Here is a 19,975-nt window from a genome sequence, read left to right as displayed (position 1 = left end):
AAGAGCTGGCCCACCATTTCCTGCTGAACACATTAACAAAGTATTCAACTGTATGGCTGTCCTCATCTAGTAAAGTGTAAATAAGCTATATACACAATATGTACATGAGTAAATGATATGTATGCTTATAGATATAAAAGTACAGTTAATATTAAGTTTTTAGATTTCCTTAGAATTCTTATCTTTTATTTCATCTTCAAATAGATCACATTTGAAATAAAGGTCATTTATGAATTTATAAATAAAGGTCAATCTTCAACATTAGAAAAGCTGATCTGGCAAACGCCCAAGGTCTTTAGTTCCTTGCTGTGTACCTCTTTTAACTACTAAAACTCCCTTGGCCTCTTTTTCTGAGGTAGACGTGACCATTTTCTTCTTCTGAAAAGGAGTCAGACCTTCTTACTCTCTAGCTTCTTCCTCATTTTTATTTATTTATTTTCATCATCTTCAGTCCATTCTAGCTTTTCTTAAGTTTTATGAAAAGGAAATATTATTGTGTCTACCATGTTGTAACTCTGCATGTTACACCACTGACTTATTTTGGGGAAAATGCTATATTTAGATTTGGTAGAAATTGTATATGGAGTTTGGGGCTGAGAAGAGGGGGTGAAGGTCTGGAATTTGAGAGCAAAAGGTGCTAGGTCCCACTTTCTGCATTATACACAGGTCAAGATTAATGGAACCAGGTAAGTTACTCTCCAGGTGATTGAGAACGGTGGGAAATTTAGAGATTGAAATGGATCTCTGAACAGTCAATTAAGCCTTTGAATGATTGAGAAGATAAATAGTAGGACAAAATCCATTCTAACAACTGATTCCGTTATGTAAAACAAACCTACAGGATTTGAAATGCAACCAAGTCTGTTTTATATTAAGGCAAATATAAACCAACTTAATCTTAGACCTGCCTCCAGCCCTAGATTATGTTTGGTAAGAGCACAAAGAGCTGTACAGCATGAATGCACAAGGAATCAGTAGAGTGAGAAGGCTCCCTGCCAGGGAAGTTTGGCACAAGACCTCTAAGAGGAAGGGGAAATTTCTCCCTCGTTGAATCAACTTTGGCTCTCTGGAATAGAGAACATGGAGAGAGAGGGACCAAGGAAAGCCAACCCTATTCTACTTGTTGATACCCTAACAAGCTGTTGATTTTTAAAAGGGGATAAAGGGGCAAAGTGTGGGTAGCATTCTGTTCCTCTGAGTCAATCCTAATGAAGTGGGAGGTTCTTGAAGAAATTAATTTCCATTTAAATTCATGTGTGACCCTCTTCTAGAAACCTCCACTTCTTTTGGAATTTTTGTTGAGAATTTCAAATGATCCAGCAATAATAAGGTCTTCTTTGACATGTTCTATTTCTCTGTCTAAGTTTTGTGTTGAATGCCTGGTTTCAGCTATAGAAATTTTCTTAAAATTGGAATGACTGATTACTTTCCTCTCTGTTCACTAATTTGATATGGAAAAATAAATCATGATTCTCATACTTCCAAAGCAATCAGGCTTTTAATCCAGGGTACTGTACTCACAGGTTTCCTGTAGGAGTTGATGCCAAATTTCCTGGCAACGAAACAGTGGTTGATTCCAGGGCTTTTCTGACTTAAAGACACAGTGGTACTACTTAACAGAAAATAGAAACCTGCCCCTCCACTGCAGTTTCTGAGCTTAGCAAAAAGTGACAGAAGCAATGAAATGGGTGGATTTTACCAGGGCATTATAGAACAAAGGAAAAAGAGTGCACTCTACTTGGGCCCTATACCCTCCACCCTCCAAACAAAAATCATTTGAAAAGAGTGACTTTGCTTTTTCTTCAGAAATGACTTTAATTCTCTTACTTTTGATTATTTGTGGGCAGATTTTCTGTTTCACATCTTATCTGCCCCAAACACTGCCATACAGTAGCATCCCAATGGTGGGGCAGTGACCCAGAATTGAAGGAAGTCACTTAAATTCTTTATCCCTACTCATTTGTAGGAGCTTATGTTTCTGTTTCCCCGAGAGGAAAGGGGCTATAATTCATAGCATCTGAACTTAATTCCAATTTTTTCTCCTGATCATATTGATGTTACCGAAATCACTCTTTCTTAGGATATGCCACTTTGTGGTTAACATTGAACTTCACAGAGCAGAACAGAACATTTTCTTCCTTGCTGTGTGACATGATATTCTTGTAGCCCTGAAAGAAAGCTCTGAATTTAGCTTCCCTTCTACACTGAAAAAAACATTTAATTTAATGCTGTCTTCAGGCTGCCGCTTTCCCATGCAACTGCTCTTCACTACTAGCTATTGCACTTTCCTCTAATTTTACTGGTTAGGCTGGAATAATTTTAAATTATGTTTATAACTTGGGTCTAATTTTAATCACTATTTGTATTTTTGTATAATCTATATCCTTGAGTGTTTTTGTACATTTGTTTTCTGAATAGGCCTATGGCCAACCGTGGGTCTTGTGTCCCAAACACTTGATTTTTCTTTAAAACCATCTGACACTAGTCCTTTTTGTTTTTTTAAAGATTTTATTTATTTATTTGACAGAGAGAGACACAGCAAGAGAGGGAACACAAGCAGGGGGAGTGGGAGAGGGAGAAGCAGGCTTCTCGCCGAGCAGGGAGCCCAATGCGTGGCTCAGTCCCAGGACCCTGGGATCATGACCTGAGCCGAAGGCAGATGCCTAATGACTGAACCACCTTGGCGCCCCTAACCCTGGTCCTTCTCTGGAGCTTCACAAGCATGGTTGTATTTTTGAGTATAGATTTTTAGTATAAGGTAATGTTGCTACCTTTTAAAATAGTTTCCCTGGAAAACTGACTAGTGGGGCCCTGGAGTCACAGACTCTTTCCCGTTACTCCTGTTTTTCTCCATTATAAATTCTTTTCCTATTTTGAGACTAATGTCATTTTCTGCAGCTGAAGATTTTACAATAATGTTATGTTCTTGAAATTTCCTACCTAAAAAAGTCAAGAGATCTTGGTGTTTTTAATTTAATGTTATGTATACCATAATGACATCTTACTAAGAAAATGCTTCTGGATTAACTATTACATTAATTATATTTGTATTTTTATGCCCCACCCATCTCTAAAAATAATTTGAAGCATTAAAATCATTCATAATATGTCCACTAAAATTACTAAAATGGAAGAAATGGAAAAACAAGTGTAGGCAAGGCTGTGGAACAAGTAGAACTTTTTGTACATGCCGGTAACAGAGTAAACTACTACAACCACTCGGGAAAATTGTTTGGCAATATTTACTAAGCTGAACGTTGGTATACCCTATGAGCAGTAATTTGGCTCCAGTTATATACCCAACATACATGTATACAAAAGGTTACCGAAAGGCGTGTGCTAGAATGTTCACATAGTGGCACTCTGCATAGTAATCCTGAACTGTAAAGTACACAAATGCTCATTATTAAGGACTGAACTATGTCCCCCCAAAATTAATAGGTAAAGTCCAAACCCCCAGTGTGACTGTATTTAGGGATAGGGCCTTTAAGTAGATAATAGTGATTAATGCAGCCAGACACATGTTAATAAGGGAAACAAGTTTATATAAAGCAGTATGTACCCTAATGCCCAACTTGAAAATGATTTAGGACACACTCTTAATGATTTGATCAATGTCAGTGCCAAATGACATTTTCCTATGTCTGGAATAGTTGTCAACCAGCAAAGATCAGGACTATCAGATACGGTGATTATGCTTTGTGTTTTAAAAACCTTTAATTTAGAAAATAACTTTTACATACTAAATATTGGAGATACTTAAATTTTAAAATAATCTTATTTGCATTTATTTTGTGTTAAAGTTTCCTTTTAATATTTCCTACTATCAAGTCTGTATCTGGTAGAGATCATTTTTATGTTATTGAAATATATCACAATATACATAATATAATATAGAAATATGTCATAGTATATTGATTTGTAATAGTGATAAGCCATGAGTTTATTTTTATGCCATATTTTTCATAGAAAACCACCGAAGCTTTTAGTATAACCCAGTAACAGAAAAATAATTCACTGTTTATTAGTATGGTGATAAATACAGAATAACTTATGATTTCAGGAATTTTCAAGATTAATATCTTCAGGGACTTTGGAAACACTTGTGGGGATTCCCACAGATTTCCCACCTTGCATGGTTGCCCCCAACTGTCCTCTGGTTCTTCAGCCAGGACTGCAGGTTTTCTGTTGGAGTTGGAGTTGCCCTGAGCAGGCCTGATTTTATTGTCTTCAGTCTGAAAGCTGTAAAATGGGTAATTCACCCATGTTTTTTCCCTTTTCCCAAGTGTCTGCTCCCTCCAGAATCTGCCTGCTTCTCTTCACTGCCCAGTGCCTTCAGGTCACCTATTTTTGTTTTTTGTCCAGAGTTGACAACAGCCCTGGGCAGGAGGGCCAATGGGGATAGAGCTTATTTGGTCCTACTGGACCCAGAACTCTTCTCCCTGGTCTGAGAGAGCCCAGCCTACCTAGTATCTTATGAAGAAGGCTGCACAGGAAATAGCTTTTTTGAGAACTCACCTGTCCAAAAATGTCTTTATTTTTCTTGATTAATAGTTTGGGCATGGTTTGTTTGACAATAACTTCCCTTTAGAAAATTTTAGATGCATACCATTCTCTTCGTGCTTCCATTATTACAGCTGCCAAGTTTCATGAGAACTGACACAAATCAGTTTGTTGACCTTTTTATATTTAACCTGTTTTTCCTCTTGAAATTTTTAGGATATTCTTTCTCTATTCCTGGTTTCTGAAGTTTCCAGATAATATGCCTTGGAATGGAGCCTTTGCCCCCATTCTTTGTCATAGGTGTTCACTGGAGTCTTTCAACTTAGACATTCATGCTCTTCAGTTCTAGGAAACATAATTTAATTTTTTGATTGCTGCTGCTTTTATTTTTTTCTCCATAGCCTTTGGAGCTTCTCCGGGTTAGATATTGGGCCTTCTGGATTTATTTTCTGATTCTTTTATTTTCCCTTATGTTTTCCAGTTTTTGTTCTTCTTGTTCTATTTTCTGAAAGATTACTTCAACTTTTTCTTCTAATTCTTTTCCTGAATTTTTTATTTAACAGTCATAGTTAGAGCTCTTTCTTATGCACTAATTGTTCTTTTACTTTATAGCATCCTTCTTTGTTTATGCATGTAATATCTTCTCTTTAGGTGTATTACAGTGTATTTCTCTTTGCTTCCTCCAAGATCCTCTTTTTCTATCTCTTTTCGTCTTTATTTTATATCTTAGAGGCTTTCCTTAAGTGCCTAGAAATACTTGGTTGCCCATTCACAAGACTGAGGCATTAAAAAGCTGATTAGAAGTTCTGTGTGCATGGATAGGGTTTTATTGATTGGAGGATGGTAGATAAGGTGGCAGGTCAGGTTTTCCATTGAAGAACCCCCAAATGTCAGTATCTGCAAGTCTTTCTTTTGGCTATTCAGTTTCCTCCAGAATGTTTCCTTCAATCTTTCTTCTTCCTTCGGTAGAAGTTTGGCTGGATGCTGAAGAGGGAAGGACTGTTGGTTTCACTGTAATATGTAGGATTTGAGTATGGTGTCTCTCCCACTTTCTTCATTGTTAAAAATGACCCAGATGGTAAACTTATCAGTTTCAGCTGGAGTGGAGGAGGTGTACAGGACTCTTGCTGTCCAGGTAAAGGCAGGGCATCTAAAGAACTGTCTTTGTCTTATTTTCCAAGAGTGCTCTTATTTCCAGCCTGCCCCCTCACCTGTAACAAGTATATGTAGTAGTGCTAAGCCTTTGGAGGGTTTTTAGTGAGAACTGGCTTGCTTCATTTTGGCTTAGCACCCCACCTCCCACCTTCTGATTTCTCAATCTACCAAGGTCCTACTCATCCAACTAAGGACAATACCAGATTTTTCTTCTTTCAGGCTCCCCTAATCTTTCCAGGTGACTTGTATAGAGAACCTTTCCCTCCCGTCACTTGTCTTTGGGGGAGGGTAAGTCACCCTCTTCTTTCCTAAGGGGAAGGCACTTACATCGATAATACAGATCATCTAAACAGAAAATCAACCAGGAAACAATGGCTTCGAATGACACACTGGACCAGATGAATGTAACAGATATTTTCAGGACATTCCATCCTAAAACAGCAGATACACATTCTTTTCAAGTGTACATGAAACATTCTCCAGAAGAGAGCACATATTAGGTCACAAAACAAGCCTCAAAAAATTCACAAAGATTGAAGTCATACCATGCATCTTTTCTGACCACAACACTATGGAACTAGAAGTCAACCTGAAGAAAAATCCTAAGGGGAAGAAGAGAAGAAAAAGGCTCTTACCACAAATACTAGACATAAAGATTCCTGACCCCTTCTTCCCTCCTCATAAAGACATTGTGGTGTGGTGGAGAGTAGGGAATGGTGGAGGAGGAGGAGGCATTTGGAATAGGGCTGGTTCTCTTCATGATTTAGCCATGGGGGCAGGAGTCTGGATCGAGCCATTGGTGGCGCATTGGTGGTTCTCTTTAGAAACTTGGGGGTACTAAGCACTTCTAGCCGTCAACTTTGACCTTAACTGCAGTTCCAGGACCAGGGGGAAGAGTTGTACTTGAAAACTGCATACTATTTCATTGTGTGAGTGTATTCAAATGTACTTCATAGTCCCCATTGAGGGACATTAGGGTTTTATTTTTTTTTAAGATTTTATTTATTTATTTGACAGAGAGAGAGAGACAGCAAGAGAGGGAACACAAGCAGGGGGAGTGGGAGAGGAAGAAGCAGGCCTCCGCTGAGTGGGAGCCTGACTCGGGGCTGGATCCCAGGACCATGGGACCACGACCTGAGCCGAGGGCAGATGCTTAACGACTGAGCCACCCAGGCGCCCCAGGGTCGTTTTTTTCTCACTTTTTTGATGTTAGAGGTGTCACTATGAACATCCTTGTAGTTGTTAACCATTATTATTTCCATAGGTGAAATTCTTATGAGTGGAATAGCTGGGTGATGTGGTATGCATGTTTTTAACACTTTTATCACAAATTATCTGGTTGCCCTGAAATCTTGTACCAATTTTATACCACTCCCAGCAGTATGTGAAGAGGGTCCATTTTCTCCTTACCTAGGCTTGCTAGCTTTTTTCTCATCTCTGCTAGTTTAGATAAAAGAATAGTATTGCATGATTTTACTTTGCATTTGTTATCACTAGTAAATGAATGACCTTACGTAGGCTTCTTGCCCATCGAGCTTTTTAATGCAATTTTCCTTTTCAGATCCTTTGTCAGTTTCTCTGTTTGTGGTATTAAAATTAATTTTTAATGCATTGATAATAATATGCCATACATGTTGCTACTGTGTTTCCTGGTTTGCTCTACCTCTATATTTTATTTATAATACTTGGTTATACAAAATTTTAAATTTTTATATCTTCAGATCTTAGGTAAGTGAGGGCTGAATTCTCTGAGTCTCAGTTTTCTCTTCTGTAAAAATAGGATAATAGCAAATACTACATGGACAGGTGGGGGTAGTATAGGTAAACTAACTGTTACATATAGTTGCTTGATAAATACAGCCTTTGTTATTCTCTGTGTGACACATTGAAATAGTTCAGAACCATCTAAATTTTTTACTAGAATTACAAAACATATTCAAAGATGTATAAACCAGACATGAACCTGGATAATGAGTAAAACTCTGAATCTTTTAAGCTAATATGGACAGGTAAGTTTTAATTTTTTTTACTTTCCTAATTCTCATCTTTCAAAAAAGTTAATGAGCTCTGATTGATGCATCCTTTTAAGTAGGGGAAATCTGGTCTGAGTGGAGTGTGAGAAGACTAGTGTTTTCTTGTAAAGTATCTGTTAAGGGATTATGAATAAGTTCATTTCTGGTAAGGATTTCTTCCACAGCATCCTCATTTATTTCATGTCAATACAGAGATATATCTAATAAAACCAAAACACATACTAGCCCCTCCTGCTTTTAAAACAATATGAAGCTGACGTTTCTGCCCTTCAACTGGTCAATAGAACTCACTCCCTGAGGTCAAGTACAATTTGGCTTAGATGGATAACAGGCTGTTTAATTTTAAGTTACATGAACTACTTTTGTGAATATTTATTTTTAGGCCACTTAACACCAGTAAAAATTTTTATTTTGCATGTTGTAACTTCTGAGTAACTTTTTACGATAATTTAATAAAATTTTATCTATCTATCTATCTATCTATCTATCTATCTATCTACCTATTTTTGAAAGAGAGTGTGCATGTGCAAGTAGGGCTGGGGGTGGAGGGGCAGAGGGAGAGAGAAAGAGAATCTTGAGCAGTCTCCATGCTCAGCGTAGAGCTCCACACAGGGCTCAGTCTCACGACCCTTAGATCATGACCTGAGCCAAAGCCAAGAGTCAGACACTTAACCGACTGAGCCACCCTGGTGCCCCATATATAATTTTTTATAAGATACTGGTATAATAAAATAATTATGCCATTTCATATATAATTTCACTATAAGTAAATCATACATAGTAATTTCATTGATGATGCAGAAGATGTGGCCTGACTGAAGTCTTGTGAGCCACATTTTTTTTTTAAAGATTTTATTTATTTATTTGAGAGAGAGAGAGAGAGAGAAACAGCATGAGAGGGGAGAAAGTCAGAGGGAGAAGCAGGCTCCTCGCTGAGCCGGGAGCCCGATGTGGGACTCGATCCCGGGACTCCGGGATCATGACCTGAGCCGAAGGCAGTCGCTTAACCAACTGAGCCACCCAGGCGCCCTGTGAGCCACATTTTAATATTATAGTATATGAGAGCACTGAGTAAACGAGAAATCACTACTGAGGAAATTTGTAAGCAATTGTTTATTCACTAAATATGCTCCTAGAAATGTGACTGTCTTGGTTATTTTTCAGAATTCATTTCTCCCCCTCTGTTGGGTAACATGCCTATCCTAAGAAGAAGTTAACTTTCTGCAAGCCAGCAGAAACCCTGGGTGGCTGGTTTTGCTCCTTCTGTTTTATAGCCCTTAAAAAGTACCTTCACTTCTTTTCCAATAGTTGAGTGTGTTTATGCCACTATTACAAGGTGGGGACAATTCCAAATGAATTCCCAAGAATAATGTTGGCAAAGCCATATAAACATATATGTGCTTGGTGTGGACACTGACATTTATATTGGCTTGTGCGATTTCTTTGTACCTTTAAAATTGTTTTTTGTCTCTATAATCCCTTTCTGTAGTGTCATTTTATTATTGTAATACTGCCCTATTCAAATGTCATAAAGCCTTTACTTAAGTAAAATAGCATTTCCCCTGCAAAGTTAACCATTGCAGATGATGTTTTTAAGATCCTTTGAGGTGGAATGGTTATCACTTGGAGGGTACAATTCCAAACCCTTCATAATGACCATGTGCTGTCCTGCATTTTAAAAGCATTTGCTGTACAACAGGTGAAGAATTAAGTGCTTGTGTGTTAAATGCCTGCCACCTGGTAATTATCTCAAGGGAGAAATGAGTTTGGTTTCGTTTAAACTTAAAAAATAATTTGTCATATTAGTTTTCAAAAAGACTTTATTAAGATGAATGTCCAGAATTGAGTTTAATTGCTTCCACACCTAGATAAGCAAAATTAAGCATATCGGCAGGTCATCCTATATAGGTTTGTATGTAGAGTTGAAGTAAACTTACATTTATACTTGAAGTTTTTTTTTTTAACAGCATTTATTTCTTCTGCCGGTTATTTTATTTTATTGACAGTTAATTTACAAACTCCTCTTTAAAAAAAATGACAGGAAGAAAGGGCATAGTGATATCACATTTGTGTATGTGGGTTCCCTAAACCATATGGCGATTTGTAATTAGAATACAAAGGATTCTTTGATGAGACTAACTTCCGTAGGAGCTGCAATGGTAGGCATCACGAAGGAGAGAGTTTTCTTGAATTTCTGACAAGGACATTTTTGAGAGAAACTGTGTCGTCTATAATTGTACTTATATTCGAAGTCCGATAAAGTTATTGATGTGCAGATCAAGTTGGTATTTCGAAGCTGGTAATTTAATTCTGGATGTTTGATCCTCTCAGTCAGTGGCTTGACTTGATTTTTTTTTTTTTTAAGCAGCTTCAATATTTAATTTCACATGTACCCTCTCAGTAGAGATTTCAAAGGATACTTTGCTGGATGCTTGACTGCCTTGTCTATTTGCTCTTGTTTTGCATGCAAGAGAGAGCCAGAAGCCTTTCTTCTCATTGTGTACACATAGTATTAATGGATTTACTCTGCCTGTATCGTCTCATTACTGGAAACAGCCAGAAGCACAGAAGTCTTTCAGTGTATGCAAATAAGGCAGAATCATCTACCTGAGAGTTAATATTCTCTGCTTTTAAGTGTATTCTAAATCTAATGTTTGTATTTAGAGCATAACATCCTGTTCTCTTTTTTTGTGGGCAAAAAGCTAAGCAGGCTCAGGCAGCTGTTTGATGTTGGCTTCAAGTGTTATTAATTTCATATTCTATTATTCTTTTCACTGTAGCACAAGTGAAGCTGATGTGGAGGCTGTCATGGATAAGTTGTTTGATGAGCTGGCTCAGAAACAAAATGATTGTACGTAAGTTAATTTCTCTTGAAAGAGAATACATTTAGAACACAATGCCCAATCTCCACTGACCAATTAATAAGTTCCATTGCTGTATATGGGTTGATGCCACGCTCAAGTGGCAGTCATTGTATCAGCATTTTGTCTAATTTATGTGTTGAATCATGTGCTATTATTCATCAAGCTATGCATTTCCTATCTGTAAGAGATGAATTTTATAGTAATTATCCAGACAAGATTGAGTCTTTGTTCATGTTCCCATAGTAACTAGACCAAGGATTCTAAAAGTGCAAGGCAGAGAGCTGCGGCTGCATAAAGCGTGTGGAACTGTCGCCGACTGCACATTTGAAGAGCTGTGTGAGAGAGTAAGTATCCAGACACATCCAGACTCATTGGCCTTTTCACTTGTTAAAATACCTCATATTTTCCTCTCTGCCTGGTTCACATTTTAAAATACTGTTCCTAGAGTTGGAACTGATTTAACAGTCTCATGAAGGGAAATACTCATCCGTCTATGTCATGTGCCTTTAATAGACGTTGGCTCAAAATTTGCACTTAGAAGGATGCTAAAGCAAAATTGGAAATACGGAGAGAACTATCAACTGTTGCTGGAAGGAAACAGAAACCAGTTTCAGGGATGTTTTGTGAAAGTCAAACATAAGAGAATTATGTTTTTTTTAATTGTGGTGAGGTTAGTATTGGGGCAAGGAAGATGAAGTAATACTACCATGATCCAAGGAAGTATGACATGAGAGAATTTCTAGCCCTCATTCTCAGTGCCCACCTGTGATTGCCATTTCTGATCTGTTTGGGCGACAAAGAAAGTGAATTCCTATAACTGTGACATCTATATTATATAATAATATATTCAACAGAGGAAAAAAATGCATGTAACGTGCACATTCATATAAATGAGAAAGACCTTGATTGCAAATTCATTATTGACATGAATTCTGTCTTTTTTAAAAGCTCTACTCAGTGGATATTCAATACATTTATTAACTGTAAATCTTGAGAAAAACAAATCCAAATTATACATAACTTTAAGCATAATTTCTCAATTGTCCTGTAAGTGGTCTCTGACTTATCTCAAGTTTTAAGATAACTAAAAAAGAATTGTTTTTCAGTGAGGGGGAAGAAGAGAGAGTCTTTGTAGCTGCCAGCCATTTTGTGAGTACTTTTCTCAAAAAGCTAATGACTTATTTACCTTTAACCAGTGTAAATTTGTAATTTTTAAACCAGAGAGATGAATCTAATATGCACTTATTATTAGAGAAATAAAGCACTTCAAATCGATAAGGTTTAAGATCAAGTAAGATCCTCTGACAGGGCGAAAATATCATCCTTGGTGGTATGGAAAGTCATCCTAGGTCATATGGACCCTTCACATTTCTATGGGGTCAGTTTTGTCAAGGTCCTAATAACCTATTATCTCTAGACAAAATTCTCTTAAGGCTTACATTTAAGATTTACTTACTCTGCTAGAGAAATAAACTTGAGAAAAATCTTGTATATTGAAAAGATGAAGCTCCTCTTTCTTCCACAGAAGGGGACCTAGTGAGAAAAGGGGAAGGACAGACCTGTTGTATCTTGGGCAAAGATGGTCTCTTGGAGCAGACACTGAGTATTTGTATTTTTTATGTGTTATTTCAGGAGACACTTAGTGTCAGGAAAAGGCCCAAATCTTCATAGTCTACTCTGGGGAGGAGGTGGGGAAGAAGGTTGTTGCAGAGAATTCTTTTTCCTTTATTTACAAAGTTTCAGAACAATTAAATAAATTCAGGTAAAAGGTTACTAATGTATATCTTACCTTTTTAAATCAAATTATGGTATAAGTCAATCACAAGATTTTATTCCACCCTTTTTATATAATTCTCGGGGCCCATGTGAAACAGGCTAGGTCCAGGTATGTGTGTTGAAATTTTACATTTAATGGCATGTGTCCTAAATTCCTTCTTACACATTCTTTTTAAGATTTTATTTATTTATTTAACAGAGAGAGAGAGAGAGAGAGACAGCAAGAGAGGGAACACAAGCACGGGGAGTCGGAGAGGGAGAAGCAAGCTTCCCGCTGAGCAGGGAGCCCAGTGTGGGGCTTGATCCCAGGACCCTGGGATCATGACCTGAGCTGAAGGCAGATGCTTAATGACTGAGCCACCCAGGCGCCCCCTTCTCACACATTCTAACTGCATCCTGCAAATTGACATTGCAAGGCAGCTAAAGGACTAGAGTTTGTAGGGAGGTTTCAGGATTGGTTGAACAGGTAGATAAGATAACTTTCAAGATGTCTTTCAACACCAAGATTATGAATGTTTAACTTAAGGGTTGATGAGGAATGTGAGGATGGAAAGAAAGGACAAAAAGATTTAGGGATAATTTTTGACATTGGATTCACATCCTCCTTATGAGGATCTGACCCATTCTCTACTTAAGCTCTTTGTAATCTCACTTCTGCCATACCTGTCCCCTATGCTTTAGCCAGGCTGGCTGCCTGCTTATTTGAACATGGTATTGCCCGAGCTCAGCATATTTGGGAAATGGCACACACAGATCAGCAGTGCTGCAGGAATGGTTTTGCTGCTGGGAAGGTAAAAGGCCAGGGAGATTCCTGGGCTGCCTCAGTTCTGGTGATTAATGCCCTTATTCCCTGATGCTAATCACTACTGTTGGCACCCAACACCATCAGCCTTGACTCTTGCCAAGTAGTAGAGATAAAAGCTATTCATCCTTTAGTATTTACTGAGAGTGTACCAAGCACGGGGCACAAACCAGAAGTAGTTCCCATCCGGTGGTTTCATTTGGAATACATGAAATGAAATAAAGCATAAAATAGAGATAGAGAAGTGAAATGTTTTTTAACAATTCCCCAAAAGATACTGTTAGGTACAGTTGTAAGTCTAACCACATATAAACTAATTTGATATAATCAAGATTAATAGATAGATGAAGGCCAAAACACATATCTGATGGATCTCCATTCCTTGAATACTAAAAACCAAAGAAGAAAAAAGCTAATAAACAAGAAGTTGACAGTGAACATGTGTATACCCATGCATATGCATCAACTGATATATTTCTCTGCTTAGACTTTTTACAAACACACCTGGCTACCTGTCATTATTTTTAAGACACAAATAACAAACTACTCTTGCAAATAGTTACTCATGAGCACAGTTATCAGTTGAGGAAACAATTTTCTGCAGGTGTAAAAATTACATTTTTCAATAAGGAAAATTTAGGTATAGTCAGTTTACTCATTAAGCCTTTAGAATTCAGTTTTGGCTCACTTTCTTTGAACAGGTTCTTTCATTTTTGGTCTACGAAAGCTTAACCCTAAAGCAAGTGGTTCTCAAACTATTTGGTTTCAGGACCCCTTTACACTCTTAAAAATTGTTGAGGAACCCAAAGAGCTTTTGTTTATATGGGTTGTCTCTCTTAATATTTACTCTATGTATTAGAAATTAAAACTGAGAAAATTTTAAAGTATATATAATTGATTTAAAATAACAATGATAAACCCATTATATTCAACCCATCAAATTAGCATAAATATCGCTTTTATGAAAAATATATTCCAAAGTGAAAGTAATTTAGTAAGAAGAGTGACAATATATTATATTTTTTGCAAAGCTCTTTAATATCTGGCTTAACAGGAGATACGGACATCCTCATATCTGCTTCTACATTCAATCTATTATGATACGTTGTTTTGGTTGGAGTATATAAAAAAATCTGGTCTCATACAGTTATGTAGTTGGAAATGGGAAAAATATTTTAATAGCCTTATCAGATAATTGTGGATGCTCCTTTTTGATGCTACATGAAAATTTAATAAGACCTTCCAAAAAGCACAGTATGGAAAGGGGGAAAAGAGTAACTTTATATTAGAGAAACCTGACAAACACTACCTCAGGCAAGTGTGATCAACATTAACATCAACAGCAATGATTCATGTTGATAGTTTATGCCCTTGATATGATGTGATGAAAATAGCACTTGACCTCTGTGGTCTTTCTCCCATTACCCATAATTTCACTCTAATCATGAGAAAAATAGGCAAATTCTAGCTGAGGGACATTCTACAAAATAACTGGCCAGTACTCTTCAAAACTGTCAAGATCATCAGAAATAAGGAAAGTATGAGAAACTGTCACAGCAGAGGGGAGCCTAAGAGCCATGATGACTAAAAGGTCATATGGTATCCTCAATGGGATCCTGGAACAGAAAAAGAACCTTAAGTAAAAAGTAAGGAAATCTGAACAAAATATGGACTTCAGTTAATAGTATATCAGTGTTGGTTCATTAATTGTAACAAATGTGCCATGCTAATGTAAGATGTTAATAATAGGGGAAACTGGATTTGGAAGTGTATGAAAACTCTGTACTATCTTTTCCATTTTTCTGTAAATCTAAAACTATTCTAAAAAAGTCTATTTAAATTTTTTTAAAAAAATTTGACAAGTAGATTTTATTTCCAAAGTTTATTTTTTTAATTAATTAATTAATTTATTTGAGATGAGAGAGAGTGAGCGAGAGACAAAGAGAGAAGGAGCAGGGGGAGGGGCAGAGGGCAAGGGAGAAGCAGACTCCCCACTGAGCAGGGAGTCAGCTGTAGGGCTCTATCCTGGAACTCTGGGATCATGACCTGAGCTGAAGGCAGACGCTTAACTGCCTGAGCCACCCAGGCGCCCCAAGAAGTAGATTTTAAACTGTTAGTTACAAGAATCTGAGACAGTATCAGTGTATTTTTGGACATACTATTATATTAAAATCCACTAATCCTTTTTTTTAAAAGAATGTTTATTTGAGAGAGAGAGCATGAACAAGAGAGCATAAGCAGTGGGAGCAGCAGAGGGAGAGGGAGAAGCAGACCCCTGCTGAGCAGGGAGCCTGACATGGGGCTCTATCCCAGGACCCTGGAATCATGACCTGAGCTGAAGGCAGATGCTTAAATGACTGAGCCACCCAGGTGCCCTTCCATTGATCCTTCTTGAACTTTATTTTTCTTTTAAGGACTTTTTATTTATTTGAGAGAGAGACTGTGAGCAGGGGGAGGGGTATAGGGAGAGGGAGTAGTGGACTCCCCACTGAGCAGGGAGCCTGACGCAGGGCTCAATCCTAGGACCCCGAGATCATGACCTGAGCCGAAGGCAGACATTTAACTGACTGAGCCACCCAGGCACCCCTCCTTCTTGAACTTTAAATGGATCTTTATGCAGTGGTTATTGGAAAATATTGGTTGATTGAGTTATATAGATCTTCCAAATGTTGCCACATTTAATTATATAATATCAAAGCATTAGATTCCTTAATATCATATTCAGTCTCATCAGAAAAAAATGTTTTAAGAATTGGAAAGCTGTCAAGTTCATGATGGCAGCAACAGGTTTTCCAAAATTCTAATTTTCACTTATTTGCTCAAATCTTATCACTAGCAACAAATTACTTTTAGTTGTTTTCCTTGAAGTGAAAGTCTTACTTGGTTCATTTTCAAGAAACTGTCTGTGGAACATTGTAAGAAAATGTCTGCCCAGTCTGAATAACCATAGTTTACCTGTAACTTAGTCTTTCAAATAAAAATGATGTTCCATGATGAAAGTGGCTAGTTCAGCTAGCAACTTAAGCAACCGGACACATGCTTTTCCTCAAGACAGCAATTATATTTGGTGTATAGCAGAAGTACTTTATGTGTACTTCCTTCACCACAAAGAGTACTAAAAAGATGTGTTCTCGAGGGTTGAGATTTAACAAAATCCTTCCTACTGATTCTCTAAGGATGTTCTTTTTTTTCCCCTAAGGATGTTCTTAAGTAGAACTGAATTTATTAATTAATTTTATTTTATTTTTTACTGTGAGTACATGGGCAGTGAAGAATACAATATGGTTTGGTACCACTGCTTTGATTCATGCTTAAGTGCCACCAGTTTTACCCACCATTGCTTTTGCCCCATTACTGCAAATGTCCCACCATAGTGGAAAAGGTAAATTGTGTCCTAGTGTTATTATAGAAAGTTTTGACCTCAAGGACCCCTGAAAGTGTCTCAGGGACCCCTAGAGATCTAAGAACTGTATTTTTGAGAGCCACTGACTTAAGTGACAGTATTTCTGACTTATCCACTGCCCTCTACTTGAGCCAAGTAACTATGTCAAGGAAACCTGAACAAGTCATGTCCACAGAGATGAATCTGCCTCACTTTCCCTTGCTGTAGCTCTGATATGGAGAGAGTGACAGGGATGACAGGGAACAAAGATCACCCAAATATTTTCTCTTTTACCCTTCCACAGTTCCCTAAAGCAGGGCTTCCCAACCTTTTTCATATCATGACAGGGAGAGAAAATGATAATATTTTTATTAAACAGTGAAGGAATGAGGCTGCCTAAGGTCACTAGCCTGGAGGTATAGGTCCTTTCCAGCTTTCAGGAAGACACAGGGGTCAGTAGCACAGCTACTGGATAGTGTGGATATGCCAAGCCACATGAGTTGGACAGTCCTGTACTAAGGGTCTCAGCACAGAGGGGGCTCTCACACTGGATGATGTTTGTTTCCCAGCCAGCTTCATGCTCCATAAAAAGCTCAAAGGTTAGTTCAGATATAGGAACTCACAAGTATCTGATTGTATTTCATGGTTGAACCAGAATTGAAGATTTGATATAACTTGTCCAGAACATTTTCAGATGGAGTGTAGTGATTAAGAGCACAGAATCTAATTCCCAGACTAGCAAGGAGTTCAAGCCCTGGTTCTGCCACTTGCTAACCATATGATCTTGTGAAAGTAACTTGACATCTCAGTGCCTCATTTCCTCCACCTATAAAATTATGGCACAATAATAGTGCCTACCTATTATAAATATTAAATGAGTTAATACATATACAGTGCCTAGAATAATGCTTAATACATGGCAATGTGTGCTTTATTATTTTGCAGGTGCTATGGGGCTCTCCTAATTGGGTTTCCTTTTCTGGGCATGACAATATTGAATTGTAGACTTGCAAAGAAAGAGAATCCCAGAGATACCAAGAAGCTAGATGTTAACCTTGGAGCAGGGAGGGAGAGAGGTGTGAGAAGAGGAGAATGATCTGGGCTTTTTAAGTTTTACTTACGGCATACATCAATGGCTTACAGTCAAAACCTTCTTTTATCTATGATGGCACTAATAGACAAATTTCTACCTACTATATAAATCTATAAATATGTTATTTTTTTCTTGGAAGGGGCCATGGCTCAAAAATAATCTTTACAGACAGTCAACCCATTCACTCCTTGCCAAAGGTTTTGTTTCATGGTGGTGTCAGGTGTGGTGGTTGGGTGAGTCTCAAGCTTTAAGAGCTTCCCAGAAAACCAAGCCATCTAAAGCTGGGACTGTCTGAAACATACCAGGTCCTGCTTTTTCACTTGGGGTTAGGTATGTTTTTTTTCTTTATTGAATGATTTTTGTTTACTGAACTATTTAGCCTGACTCAGAAGATCATTTTAATTAAGAATTTTAGGTTACATCTGAAACTGAATGATCTCAAGAGTTCTCTTCATGCAAGTATTCAGTATCTGAATTGCCACAGTTATAAGTTTGCAAAGTAATGCAAAATTATCAGGGCGCCTGGGTGGCTCAGTCGGTTAAGTGTCCGACTCTTGATTTCAGCTCAGGTCATGATCTCAGAGTCCTAAGATTCAGCCCTACAGTGGGCTCCACACTGGGCATGGAGCCTGCTTAAGATTCTCTCTCTCCCTCTCCCTCTGCCCTCCCCCCCGCCCCGTGCACACACGCTCTCTCTCTAAAAAGAAAAAAAAAAAAAGAAATGCAAAATTATCATAATAAGAAAATAGTCATAAATGAACTGACCACTTAAAAATGTAGCCCTTCCTGGGTGCCTGGGTGGCTCAGTCGTTAAGTGTCTGCCTTCAGCTCGGGTCATGATCCCAGGGTCCTGGGATTGAGCCCCGCATCAGGCTCCCTGCTCTGCGGGGGGCCTGTTTCTCCCTCTCTCACTCTCCCTGCTTGTGTTCCCTCTCTCACTGTGTCTCTCTCTGTCAAATAAATAAAACCTTAAAAAAAAATGTAGCCCTTCCTCAGACATCTCTCACAGCTTAATACTAGTACCTAGCCCCACCCATCATGTCAGTCTTTTGCCAGTCATTCAGTGCTTGTCTGATGTAGTGAACATCCCACCATAACAATATAGATAAAAGTAAACCTATCCATGCAAAGCCACTGACAAATGAAGATTGGCCGACTTGATGAATGAAAAAAAAAATTGAAGGGTAATGACACCATAAAAGCTTTAAAAGAAAATAATTGAAATATTTATGAATTAAAAGAGAATTTTGAAAAACCTGATGAAGTCCTTAAATATTTTTGTAAAAATATTTACAAAATATTACAAAAAATATTTTTACAAAAATATTTTTCCGGGTAGTTGAACAACCAAATTGTGAAATGCAGGAGGTACTATTTTATGAACCTACAATTTAGTCAAGAAAGTTATGCTGAAAATTAATAGCAATTTGTTCATTATCCTAGGAATTTAGTTCATAGTTACTATCACCCATATTTTTATTAAATAAGCTAAAATGACATTTTTATGTGTTATTTGCATTTTTCAAGATAAAGCAAGATTGGAGGTTGAATTGAAGGATCAATTTTTACTAATTGTAGATGGTGATTTGTATCTTCCAAGGAAATAAGTGTATATTGGGTTATAAGTTGTTATGTTTTTTTTTTTTGTATTTTGCTGGTTTAAAAGGAAAAAGAAAAAAAGACCTTTACAGAAATGCCCCTAAAAGAAGGCTGGATTAGAAACTTGGGAACTATAGCCGCTTGGAATGTGGCCATTTCCATGATGTCAAGGTGGGGGTGAGGGGAGAAGCATCAGAAGGAATGAAGAAAAACTGGGTTGAGCGAACACCTTCCTACTTTCTTCACATGACAAGTGTTCTATCACAGGGCACATTGTGAAGCCAAGCAGTCTTGCCCACCTTCCGTTCCCAAGCTAGGGCAAGAACAGCTCCTTAGGTGATACAGTGTATGGCTATAGATTTTAAACTCTGCAAGCCTTTTACGACTTAGACTCAGCTGCCCGAAGCTTCTCTGAGGGAGAAAGCTGCCTTTCATTTTCTATGAAAATGCGTCTGATCTCTGTAATGGGGAGAAAGCCCCTAGGGATTCCCTGAGTGTCTCGAGGGATGAATGAATGTGCTGAGAACTGTACAAAATCGATATGTTTCTCTGTCTTAGGAGTAGAATTATATTTTGAGGATCAGATTTAGTAGTAGACACAACTCCTCATGTTCCCTTTAAGATCACTTCTGTAAGAAAGTATGACAAACTAATATTTAATATTTGCTTTGGTCTTTGAGAGGAATGTGTCATTTTCCTGCTCAACAATTAAGAAGTATGAATTAAAATTTTAAAAATTAAAGTGGTCCTTAGCTTTTTAAAATTAGA

General features: G+C 37.7%; 1 protein-coding gene across 4 annotated transcripts in view; it reads left to right on the top strand.

Annotated features, from left to right (window-relative positions):
• Positions 1-19,975, top strand: part of AFG1L (AFG1 like ATPase) — a 221,597-nt gene that overhangs the window by 172,400 nt on the left and 29,222 nt on the right. For all 4 annotated transcript variants that reach the window (XR_003521753.1, XM_027604017.1, XM_027604016.1 and 1 more), the window contains 2 exons: positions 10,472-10,542; positions 10,799-10,899. Coding sequence is in view for 3 of the 4 variants with exons in the window: in XM_027604017.1 (XP_027459818.1) it covers positions 10,472-10,542; positions 10,799-10,899 (172 nt within the window). In the remaining variant the exon portion in view is untranslated. The remainder of the gene's footprint in view (positions 1-10,471; positions 10,543-10,798; positions 10,900-19,975) is intronic.

This window comes from Zalophus californianus, chromosome 7 (assembly GCF_009762305.2).
Source record: "Zalophus californianus isolate mZalCal1 chromosome 7, mZalCal1.pri.v2, whole genome shotgun sequence".
NCBI classification, from domain to species: domain Eukaryota; kingdom Metazoa; phylum Chordata; class Mammalia; order Carnivora; family Otariidae; genus Zalophus; species Zalophus californianus.
Note: the sequence above shows the minus strand (reverse complement) of the source record. Positions and strands in the feature narration are given on the sequence as shown.